We start from the raw sequence: 12,764 nt of genomic DNA, 5'->3' as shown, positions 1-12,764 counted from the left end.
ACCATGCTATCTATGTCAGAATTTAAGAAATTGCTCACTCTCATCATCTCACCATCCTAATACCTTTCTAATCCCCCCCCTACTTCTATCATCATCTCACCTCCATAATCCCTCCCTCTCTACTGCTCCCATCACTCTCACTCTATTCGGTCTCTCACTATATGTATGTCTAATCCTGCAATGTTCTATGTTTATCTTTGTCTATTTGTCATGTGTTTGTGTAGATATGTATCCTTACAAACCTCCTGCAATACTAAGACAGTAAAAAGGAATATAAAGGAGGAAAACTCAGTTATCTATGAGAAAGCATGGGCACAGTAGTAAAGCTTTTGCCTTGGATGCACTGTTCCATCACCCCCTTAATAACTTCAATGACACCCTTTAAGTTTGTTAATTGGAATGTGAGAGGCTTGGGCTCAATGGCTAAACGTAGCAAAATCCTAAGTCACCTCACCAGGATGAACCCCAGCTTCTGTCTACTGCAAGAAACTCACCTCACTGCATCCAAGCACCTCAAACTCAAAGCTAAATGCGGTAATCAGATGTTTTCTGCATCATACAACTCAAAAAATAGGTGTTTCTATACTGATCAATAAAAGTCCCATCCCATATCAAAATAAAACCACAAAACAGACCCAGAAGGGCATTACTTAATGAGTAACAGAATTTTAGGTTACATCAAATTAACCATAGCTAATATTTATGGCCCCAATGAGGACGACCCAAATTTCTTTCACAAAATATTTTTAAAACTCTTCAAATTCTCGGATTCAATTATTATATTGGGAGGAGACTTGAACACAGTACTGGATCCAAGTTAAGACCATTCTCAAGCCAGAAATAATTATGAATCCTGGCGTTCATCGGACACTATAAAACAATGAGTGAACTTGCTCTTGACGATTGTTGGCGACTGAGGACTTGTCGACTAGTGCATGGCTGGTGGCATCCTGGAAGCAGGAGTCAGCTGGGCCATCATGTATGCACGTATGCATTCAGGACCCGGGAGAAGGTGTTGAAGGAGAACATCTACCACGCTGGCAATGGACCCTGCTGAAACGCCTTCGAACCGGAGTCAGCCGCTTCAAGTCATCTTTGAAGAAATGGGGCTTGGCAGACAGCACAGCATGTGAATGTGTCCTCTGTTCAAACCACCATCAGAGATCGGCCTCTTCCAAGTGGGACCAGAGATGAGGGCGTGGCTGCAAGACACTGAGTTGGCCATCTAAGGATGATAGACGAAAGAAGAAGTTGGCGATCAAATAATCCACATAATAGAGAATACACATATTATTCACCACCCCACCAAAGCTTCTCTAGAATATACCTTTTCTTGACAAATAACTCTGAAATGTCCAAAATCAGTAATCCTGAAATCCACCCTATTGTAATCTCCGATCATGGGCTGATTAGTTTCAACCTCACTTCTGACAGTTTAAAATGTATATAAAATATAAAATTTAACCATTTATTTTCCAGAGAATGGACTTCCTTCATTGAAATGAAGGACTCTCCAGAAATATCCCCATCCTTACTCTGGGAAACAGCTAAGGCAGTTCTAAGAGGTAGTATAATTTCATTCTCCACTCACAAGAAAAAGAAAGGACAATGCCAAAATAAACTCAAACAACGACTAAAGGAGTTGCTCTCCCAAAAAGCCCTCTCACCCACTGAGCAAATCCGAAATTAGATCAATTTGCTTAAACCCAATAAGGACCGAACCAAAGACAGACACTCATCCAGCAATATGCGTAGTTTATTCAGTCTGATCAGCATATCTCAAAGGAACAACTTAAATTCTGTTATTGCTTCTTTAGATGCCAAAAAACCATGTGACAGAGTTAATTGGACATATTCCTTTTCAACCCTCAACAAATTTGGCTTTCGAGAGTCACTCATTTAGTAGAATCTTGTACAGTACCCCATCTGCTTCTGTCATCACCAATGGTTACACTTCAGTGTTTTACTCTTCAATGCGGCACAAGACAAGAATGTCCGCTCTCCCCTTTACTATTCGCCATCTTTATTGAAACCCTCGCGGCGGCCATCCGTCATAACAGTAATATCGTTGGCATACAAACAGGAAACTGTTCACAAAATCAGTTCACAGGCAAACTATATCTTGTTGTACGTATCAAACCCAATATCTTCCCTACCGGAAGTGTTCAATCTTACTCTATATCTAAATTCTCAGCTATCTCAGACTATTCAATGAATTGGACTAAAAGCACGGTCTTACCGCTCAGTTTGGTGGACTGCAATGCTGTAACCCAGAAACCTCCCTTAACCATCACAACGGGCAATATTACCTTACCTTGGTATTGATATCGCCACCAATCTGTGAGATTTGTTTACAAATCCATTGAAGAAGACCTTATTTGATGGAACAACCTATCCACCTCACTAATTGGTATAATAGCAGCAGTGAAAATGAATATACTACCAAAAATAAACGATATAATTTCAATGACCCCAGTGCAACCAATAGTACATTGGTTTATTACTCAAGACTCAATGGTCAATCAATTTTAATGGAAATACAAGAAATCGAGAATTAAACTAGCAACACTACAGAAAAACAAATACTGTGGAAGCCTAGCAGCCCCAAACGTCAGACACTACTATCTAGGGAACCATCTTCAATATATAATGAAATGCTTACAACCAGAGCAACAATTGGGCCATGGATGGCGAGACATTGAACAAACAGAATGTCAGGAGTTATCATTATCTGATCTCCCATTCCATTTCTCCCGTACCGTGTCGTCATCGTTGAGCCGACAGTCCCTTGGGAAGAGGCCATTGATGAGGCATCCGTAAGGAAAAACTGCATTACGCCAACTTGGCAGCTGAAGCAGAGGAGCGGGGATGGAACATGAAGGTGTGTCCAGTGGAGGTGGGTTGCAGGGGCTTTTTAGCCACGTCCATCACAAGGCTCCTGAAGCGGGTAGGCAACAGAGGGTAGGCTCAGCGGAAGGCAATCAAAGAACTTGCCACTGTCGTTGAAAGGAGCAGTCACTGGCTGTGGCTTAAACGAAAGGAGACAGTGTGAGCTGCCAAGTGACCAACTAGACACTATGCGGCACACACTCAGGTCTGATCAGCCTGCGGTGGGCCTGCCTCAGCTGAGGGTGTCTTGTGATAAAAGGCCAAAACACCTGATGAAGCTGGGGTCCACTACTGAAGATGTGTCGTATAGGTGGAAACATCTCCAAGTGTTCACCGCCAAACTCAACCCCACCCAAGAGGACTTCCCCAACCCCACTCAAGGCTGTTGTGCTAAATCATTTGGGATTGTATCATCTAGTCCTAGTAAGCATTCTTAACTACAATGGAATGGGAAAGAGACCTTGCTGTTCCCACCGATATAAACCTGTGGAAGCTTATTTGCACCTTTTCTTTGACCCACAATTCCAAAATCCAACTCATCCAACATAAGATTCTGCACAGAGCTCATCTCAAGGAACGCAACATGTTCAAAATGGGTTTTGTGGATGAAGATGCTTGCTCTCACTGTTCCCTTAATACCAGATATGACTTCTTTCATGCCTTTGGCTCTGCCCACCTATCTTAGCATTCTGGACCAACATCACCAAGAACCCTTCTGGGTCACAGCATTCCAGTCTCCCTGACTATGTCTCCTCGGTGACCTCTCCTCAGTTGACCCACCACTTAAAATCCACCAACCCATTTTGATCGCCTTAACAACTGCCAAGAAAATAATATTACTCAATTGGAAAAATAGAGATATTCTCACCACATCCCAATGGTTACATTTATTAATAGAATACATCTCAATGGAAAGTGGAACTATTGGCAATATCCAAAAACAAGGTTGATTAATTTAATGAAATATGGGCTACTTTTATCACTGACATAACTCCACCATTTAATACTTTGGTCTTCCTGCCCCTGCTCGGGGCAATGTCGTGGTGTTTTGGGGCATGTGGGGGTCCTCCTGGTCTCGTGGGGGGGCGGGCCTTGTACTTGCATGGGTGGCCATGGGGGTCCCGCCGGCTTGCCTGCAGGGCAGGCAGTTCAGGCGGCGTGTCGGTCTGTTGGTCTGTCGGCACGGGGCCTGGATTCGAGTCCACAGCCCGGGTTCTGTGCCTGTAGGTGCGTCTTGTGCCTGCACTTGGGGCTGGGTTGTATGTGTGCGCCCCTGGGGTGCGGGGTCTCCTCCTGCTCCCTGGGACTGGGTTATGCTTCTCGGGGCCAGGCGTGGGGGTTGCTCCGCAGGCCTCTGGCAGGGCAGGGGAGGGTGCTCGGGGCTTTCCTGCAGTCGTGGGCTGTCTACGCAGCTGCGGATCTCGGGCAGGGAGGTTTCAGGGCCCTTTCCGCTGCTTGGAGGCTCCATAACATTATACCCACCTTATTGGCCAGAGCCAATTGGGATAAGTCCTGTACACTCACCGGTGGACACCTTATACACACACACACACACACACACACACACACACACACACACACACACACACACACACACACACACACACACACACAGTGTTTCGGTGTAGATGTTGTTTGGTTCTGTGTTTAATTGTCTCACCCGTGATGAATCTCGGAGTGAGACAGTTGGAGTACTGATCAGTTGTTTATAGACCCAACATGGTAAAATAGTTCTCCAAAGAGGGGGATTGGTGGTGGTTCTGTATAACCAAAAACTGTGCTCTTGTCATGCTATAGGTCATCCACAGGGACAGAGTTATTGCAGCAGTTCTTGATGATTAAAGAATGAATAATGAGTTGCATTACAGGTTGAGAAGTTCAACTCCACTTGCTGACTAACTCTGTCCTAGATGCAATAGCATACAAATACTCTGTGTTGTATGCCCAGCATGCTGACAGCCCGGTTTTAAATGAATAAATAGATAACATTTTAAAAAGAAAGGTGTGGCAGTTTCGCCACAACATGTCGTTTTCAGGGCCCTCCAGCACAGAGGCAACGGGGGGTTTTTAACACTAGTTTATTGTAAAGAGAAGGCTAGGTGGAATTAGCTAGGAGCAGATTGAACATGCCATGACACACGTCCTATACTGAGTGAGTGTGTGGATGGGGTATTTAAACCTGCTGCTCGTTGTCCAAAAGAACCCTGGAGCAGCACAATCGGATAGCCTCCTTCCACCAGGGTGACAACAGACTGCCCCCTCCTCCCTTCCAGAGCATGGGGCCTCGGGCTGCTGCACTGGCTGGTGACAGTGTGGCCGGACTTGGCTGCTGCAGGGGCTGCTTGGAGGGCTAGCCTGGCTGCTGGGCTGCTGGATGCAGGGCGGAGAAGCTAGCTGACAGCAATTTCCTGTGGTGGTTGCCCCACCGCTTCTCCCCTGGTCCTCTGCCGGATCCCCCAGGTACTGCTGCTTCCAGTCGGGAGAGGTTTGGTCTGGCTGCTGGGCTGCTAAATGGTCCAGGCGATGCCTGCTGGGTGGAAAGGCTAGCTGCCAGCGGCTAGCTGTGGGGGCTGCTGCGACGCCTCTTTCCCGGTACTGCCGGCCCCCCTAGGTAATGCTGCTGCCAGTCGGGAGAGGGTTGGTGCTGGGGCCACCCGTTGAACCACTGGTGGCTCCAGGGCGTCTTCGGGCAGCCCTTCTGTGTCCCTTTCCGTGCCCATGAGTCCCTGCTCAGGCGCCAGTGTGGCACTTTTTGCCACCACATGCTACCCAAGTGGCGTCTTCAGGGCCCTCTGGCACAGACACAGACGACTTGGGGTTGTTAACACCAGTTTATTGTAGAGAGAAGGCTAGGTGGGCTTAGCCAGGAGCAGATTGAACATGTCATGATTCAGGCTTCTATACTGAGTGAGTGTGTGGATGGGATTTTTAAACCTGCTGCACATTAGCCCAACCAACGAGCGTCAGGTGTAGCTGCTCAACCCATCCAGAAAAGGTTTTTTCAAGTAATTTGGCGGCTCGTGGCGATTTTAGAAATGTGGGGTTGAAAAGTAGGGTTTTGCTGCAGTGGGTCACATTTTCATTAATGAGTTTTGAGAAGAAAGGCTGTCTGGCCTGTTTAATTTCTATGTTGTATTGATTGAGTCTATCCTTGCAAAATTTGAGATGAACTTGAAGTTTTGTCTTTCTCTACTTTCGTTCTGCCTGGCACTTTCTCTTAAGCTGCCTAAAAACCACTCCATTTTCCAGGGGGCTTTTTGTTTTTCTATGGTTTTAGTCTTAATGTTTAAGGTGCAATATGTAAGGTGTTTTAATGTAAGGTGCAATGTTATCAATGATATTTTGTATTTTTGAGTTGAAGTTGTTTACAGGATCCTCAGTTGATGATACCATGAACAGCGGTAACTCAGCGCTCATAACGCCAGCCATGGCTCACCGCCAGGGTCTAGGGCTCTAGGGTGGAGTAGGTCCGGGACTTGGGCCATGTCTCCTCTATCACAGCCGGCGGGGCATCAGATGGACCCGGTTTACCCACACTAAGAATGGATCCGGGCCAAGGGAGAGTAGAGTCAAGGTCCGTCCGATCACAGCGGAGGACATGGAGCGGGAGATATGCTTAGCCTGAGCACTGCCGATAGATGTCAGATACACAAACAGTTCATCCTTCTTCTTCACGTCCTCACACATGCTGTGGATGTCTTTAAAGACCCACTTCTCTAGAGCACTGTGTCTGTCGACCAGGCACATACAGTTCTCACAGTCCAAGGAGGTAGGCATTGATGCCAGCATAGTTAGCAATATGCTAAGCTAACAGGCTAACTAGCACTAGTCAAGCGCTAGCCAAGCCAAAGTCCACGTTCCAAAATCCGTAAAACAGTTCAGGCGAGGGCCAAAGCCAGGAAATAGGAAGGAGTGCGAGCAATCCAAAATCTGTAATCCAAAATCAAGTAAAGTTTGGAGCGATTCAACGCACTGACATGAAGTAACGCACTGACATGAAGTAACGCACTGACATAAAGTAACGCCCTCCAAAGTCCGACACCTTAACAGAGCTTCGCACTTTAACTGAGACCAACACCTTACAGAACTCTTCACCTTAACAGAGCGCCAGACCTTAACTGAGTCCTACACCTTACAGAGCTCTACATCTTAAGTGAACATCCTAACTTTTACACCTTGATGGTATGGTCACCCCGCTGGCTAGGGGGAGCTGCAAAGCTGCAATGCATTTCAAACGGAGCTCAACTTCATACAGCTGCAAGGGGTGGAGCAACAACCTGCAACAAGCTCACGGCTTCACGACGACAAGCAAAGTTGAGCAGGTTTCAACTTTATGCAAATGAGCAGCACAGTGCACCAGGAGATAGCCAATCGCAGGGAAGATACGCCTTCAATGGCGCTGACCCTTGGACGCTCTAACAACTGTGAATTGTTCATAAATAAGCTGTTTTTAAAAAACGTTTGAAAAACTTGAACTACTGATAAAATAAGGAGCACATAATTTTATGTTTCTCCAATAAGGAGCATTCTGTATTTTAAGGGACGGATGGCAAGATTATTTACGTCATTTTTTTCAAGAGGTATTTTATTTTGCTAAATAAACGGCTCCACCATTTAACATAATTTTAAAACAGACACGGCACCATCTATCTATATAATGTATGTTAAACATGGAAAGAGAGAGATTTTTGAAATGTTTGACACAACAGCCAGTCAATTTTAAGCCGACATGCACACAAAAGCCAGGTGCACAGAAGCCCCGTCGCTGGCGGTGTTACTGTACAACGACGAGACGAGAGCTGCTCGGCTTCATGCTGCAGCCCTGTCACCGGCGGTGTGACCAGAGCATAACTAAGCTCTACACCTAACAGAGCGCTACACCTTAACTGAACTCTACACCTAAAAGAGCGCTACACGTTAAGTGAGCTCTTCAACTAACATAGCTCTAAACCTAACTAGAGCTGTACACCTAACAGAGAGCTACACCCTAACTGAGCTCTACACCTAACAGAGCTCTACACCTTCAAGAGCGCTACACCTATGAGAGCTCTACACCCTAACTGAGCTAGCTCTACATCTTAACTCGGGGTTCTCAAACCTTTTTTGAACATGGACCCCTTATATGATAGAAAATAAAGCCCTTAAGACCCCCTGAAGTATGACCCAAAAAATATCTGGCCTATTTCTCAAACATCTACATAGGTTATGTGGAAAAACAAACACAAATCAAGTGATATGTATTAGAAATATTTGTATCGCACCATTTCAAAATGCACAATGAAAAAACAATGTATTTAATCAAATTAACAAGAATGTAATTAACATTGTAACATTGTAGCGACCCAAAATAAATAAAGAAAAAACACAAATCCAGAGACAGGCACATGCGAGGTGGCAAGGAGGTACACATGCCTGGATTTCTTTGTCTAAAAGGAGATAATTATATACGTAGAAATTAATTAATTAATTAATTAATTAATTAATTAATTAATTAATTAATTAAATTAATTAATTAATTAATTAATTAAACTGCTACTCATATATAATAATAGCGTATATAACTATTTTAATTTTAACTTTTGTTGTAATTTATCTGATAGTATATCCTGAATTTCCCTCAGGTATTAATAAAGTGTTATCTTATCTTACTGTATATTACTCACCACAACTTGAATGTGCTTGGCCAGATCTTTGGAGCTGCCACTTAAAAAGTCTGAAAAAGCCGTCTGAAATGTATAAAAACACACACAAACCTATTTACATTTTCTATGGAAATGTGTGAACAGGGGTTAAACCAAAACAGAGCTCGGCCTCTTAAGTTCAAAAGGAGATGGTGATATACATGTTAGAAATTATTTGCTAAAGCATATGCTCTATATGAAGAAGAAACAAGTGAGTTCACAGAGAACTATTACAAATTCTCTCTCTCAGACTCCCTGTGGCGGGTGCCCCGGGTGCCGGAGGCGGTAGAGGGCCCATATGTCTGGCGGCCTGCTGGCGTTGGCCGGGGGGGGCTAACATCTGGGTGCCCTGTGCTGAGCACCCTCTGCTACGTGGATGGGTGCTCAGGGCTCCCGTCCGGGTGGGGCATCTGGTCGGCTGTGGTATGGCGTTACGTGGGTGGCCATGGGGATCCCATCAGCTTGCCGGGCAGGGGTGTAGGTCTGTCGGTGCGGGGCCTGGTTTCGGGCCTGCGGTTTGTGACTGGCGCCCACGGCCCGGGTTCTACGCCTGCAACTGCGTCTTGTGCCTGCACGTGGGGGTGGGTTGTATGTGTGCGCCCCGGGAGTGCGGGGTCTCCTCATGCTCCCGGAGACTGAGCTATGCTCCTCAGTGCCCGGCGTGGGGCTTTCTCTGCGGGCTTCCGGCTTCTCTAGGGGCCCAGGGGTCTTCTGTGGCTGCGGGGCAGGGTGCTCGGGGCTTTCCTGCAGCCATGGGGTGTCTATGCAGCTGCAGAGCTCAGGGGGGGCTTCGGGGCCCCTTCCGCTGCTTGGAGGCGCCACAACATAATACTGAACTTATACACCAGAACGAACTGGGATAAGTCATGTACACTCACCGGTGGATGCCTTACACACACAAACACACACACACACACACACACACTTACACCACCAGCACTTGCTTTGAACACACCACAGCACTCCTGGCTACATCCCTCTCCTTTCCTCCCTCATTTACTGCCATAACTATGACAGGATGAGGCCATGTGACCAATTGTTGTTCCAGTTTTCCTTGACCTGATTAACTCTGTTTTCAATACATGTTGTTGTCCAATGTTTATATTTCCATGTAAATATTGTTTGGTTCTATGTTTAATAGTCACACCCGTGATGAATCTCCCCCTCTTGGAGTACTGATCAGTTGTTTATAGACCCAAACATGGTAAATAGTTCTCCAAAGAGGGGGATTGGTGGTAGTTCTGTGTAACCAAAAACTGTGCTCTGGTCGTCCCACAGGTCGTCAAAAGGACAGAATTATTGCACCAGTTCTTGATGATTTGAGAATTAATAAAGAGTTGGATTTCAGGTTGAGAACTTGAACTCTAATTGCAGACTAACTCTGTTCTAGATGCATTACATTACATTTTATTTAGCAGACGCTTTTATCCAAAGCGACCTACAATTGTTCAATCACCGACGGACGCAGCCATCAGGGGTTAAGTGTCTTGCTCAAGGACACTACAGCATGCTAGCAGGAGGAGCCTGGGATCGAACCAGCAACCACTAGACCACCAGCTCTACCGCCTGAGCTACCATCCCCACAATGGAATGCAATGGAACAAATACCCTGTGTTGTATGTCCAGCATGCTGACAGCACAAAAAACATCACTAGTATACCACAAGTCCTTTAGACAAATCAAAAACACTTGGAAAACTATGAATGAAAGCATTAATAAATCTTTATCCAACAAATAATTTTGGGGAAAATATAATAGAATCATAGGATCCTACAGAGATTGCAGAGAGATGGAGATGAAACAAGATTATGGAGATTAATTCAATCGTTAATTACTTACTAATCTCAGTTTAACGCCTTGGTGGGTGGAACACACAATGGAATACTTACCCCTGCATAGAACATTTTATTCCGAAAACGACTGTTGAACTTCTCTGGATTCGCTTCTAGAAGGAAGTAGAGCAGCAAATAAATAGTACAAACTCCAATTCCAATGAAGTTGGGATGTTGTGTAAAACGTAAATAAAAACAGAATACAATGATTTGCAAATCCTTTTCAACATATAATCAATTGAATACACTACAAAGACAAGATATTTAATGTTCAAACTGATAAAATTGATTGTATTTTTTGCAATGCCTTGATGCCTGCAACACGTTCCAAAAAACTGGGACAGGGGTGACATAAGAAAGTTAAAGGAATGCTCAAAAAACACCTGTTTGCGGCAAGGCCGAAAAGCAACATTGAATGCCCCTGACCTTCGATCCCTCAGGCGGCACTGCATTAAAAATCCACATCATTCTGTAAAGGATATTACCACGTGGGCTCAGGAACACTTCGGAAAACCATTGTCATTTAACACAGTTCATCGCTACATCTACAAGTGCAAGTTAAAACTCGACCTTGCAAAGCGAAAGCCATAAATCAATAACACCCAGAAACGCCGCCGGCTTCTCTGGGCCCGAGCTCATCTGAGATGGACTGACAAAAAGTGGAAATGTGTGCTGTGGTCTGACGAGTCCACATTTCAAATTGTTTTTGGAACTCATGGACGCCGTATCCTCCGGGCCGAAAAGGAACATCCAGATTGTTATCAGCGCAAAGTTCAAAAGCCAGAATCTGTGATGGTATGGGGAGGGTGTGTTGGTGCCGATCTGTGAAGGCACCATTAATGCTGAAAGGTACATACAGGTTTTGGAGCAACATATGCTGCCATCCAAGCAACGTCTTTTTCAGGGACGTCCCTGCTTAATCCAGCAAGACAATGCCAAACCATATTATGTATGTGTTACAACAGCCTGGCTTCGTAGTAAAAGAGTGCAGGTACTCGACTGGCCTGCCTGCAGTCCAGACCTGTCTCCCATTGAAAATGTGTGGCGCATTATGAAGTGCAAAATACGACAACGGAGACCCGGGACTGTTGAGCAACTGAAGTCATACATCAAGCAAGAATGACAAAGAATTCCACCTACAAAGCTTCAACAATCAGTGTCCTCAGTTCACAAACGCTTATTGAGTGTTGTTAAAAGGAAAGGTGACAAAACATGGTAAACATGCCCCTGTCCCAGCTTTTTTGGAATGTGTTGCAGGCATCAAATTCAAAATGAGTGAATATTTGCAAAAAAAACAAAACAATAAAGTTGATCAGTTTGAACAATAAATATCTTGTCTTTGTAGTATATTCAATTCAATATAGGTTGAAAAGGATTTGAAAATAATTGTATTCTGTTTTTATTTACATTTTACACAACGTCCCAACTTCATTGGAATTGGGGTTTGTAAATCGATGCAATGGAAATCTAAGATTAACTCATCGAATAACTAATAAATATAAAACTATAAAACATGTGTTGACCGACCTCTGGATTCATGGAAGCCCAGAGTCACATTTGCATCGAAGCCCAGGCTGAAGTAGTTGTTGAAAACATCAATTGGAAGCTGAAACCAGGAAGGCTTGAAACTTGAACAGGTATTTAAAATACAATTCTACTTTAACAGGAAAGGATCGGTGTAGGTTTTTTCAGTGTTTTCTTCAGCCTGGCAAAACGTTTTGAAATATTACAAGATGCAGATATCATGGCTGAATATATATTTTACCCAATACCCGGAATTTTTGGCAATGTTGGTGACCATTCAAGCTTTAAAGAAGGTGGAAGAGGGCATGGCCTTGAATCTTGGTTAGGCCGAAGAATAAAATCCTACATGAGGAAGGAGGTGTTTCAGCTTTTTACTGTCCATGGCAACATTGAACGGGTGTTTTACCTTGTCCGTGGGAGGCTCATCATCCTCTTGTGGCGGAGCATCCACATTGGATTGCACCTCCAGGTTCCAGCGGTCCAGCTGGACGATGTTCCCATCCTCAACGTGGGACAGGATCTTAGACACCGGCTCATCTGTGTAGCCCTGAAGAATGACGTTAATTAGTCATTCACCAAACTTGTTTTTTCAATATCGGTAGAAAATGATACCTCACCCCCCCCCAGTTGAGTGTCCTGGCCAGGTCGTTGCCTGTCCCCAGGGGAAGAATGGCCACGGCAGGTTGAGGTCGTAGCTGGAGCTGGTCCAACACTGATAAAACCCAACCGACCTGTAAGAAAAGCAGAGTGCTTTATAACGTGGAACCTCTAGATAACCTTACACGTAAGCCCTGTAACGTAGAACCTCTAGAAAACCTTACACCATAGCCCTATAGTG

General features: G+C 44.8%; 1 protein-coding gene across 1 annotated transcript in view; it reads right to left on the bottom strand.

Annotated features, from left to right (window-relative positions):
- dgkzb (diacylglycerol kinase, zeta b) overlaps positions 1-12,764 on the bottom strand; it is a gene marked incomplete at both ends in the record, with an annotated part of 85,127 nt that overhangs the window by 22,279 nt on the left and 50,084 nt on the right. Inside the window, 5 exons of the mRNA XM_080002997.1 lie at positions 8,553-8,615; positions 10,460-10,515; positions 11,930-12,008; positions 12,333-12,473; positions 12,544-12,657. Coding sequence (XP_079859123.1) covers positions 8,553-8,615; positions 10,460-10,515; positions 11,930-12,008; positions 12,333-12,473; positions 12,544-12,657 — 453 coding nt within the window. The remainder of the gene's footprint in view (positions 1-8,552; positions 8,616-10,459; positions 10,516-11,929; positions 12,009-12,332; positions 12,474-12,543; positions 12,658-12,764) is intronic.

This window comes from Zeus faber (genome assembly GCF_960531495.2).
Source record: "Zeus faber genome assembly, chromosome: 6".
In the NCBI taxonomy this organism is placed as follows: Eukaryota; Metazoa; Chordata; class Actinopteri; order Zeiformes; family Zeidae; genus Zeus; species Zeus faber.
This window is presented reverse-complemented; position numbering and strand designations above follow the sequence as displayed.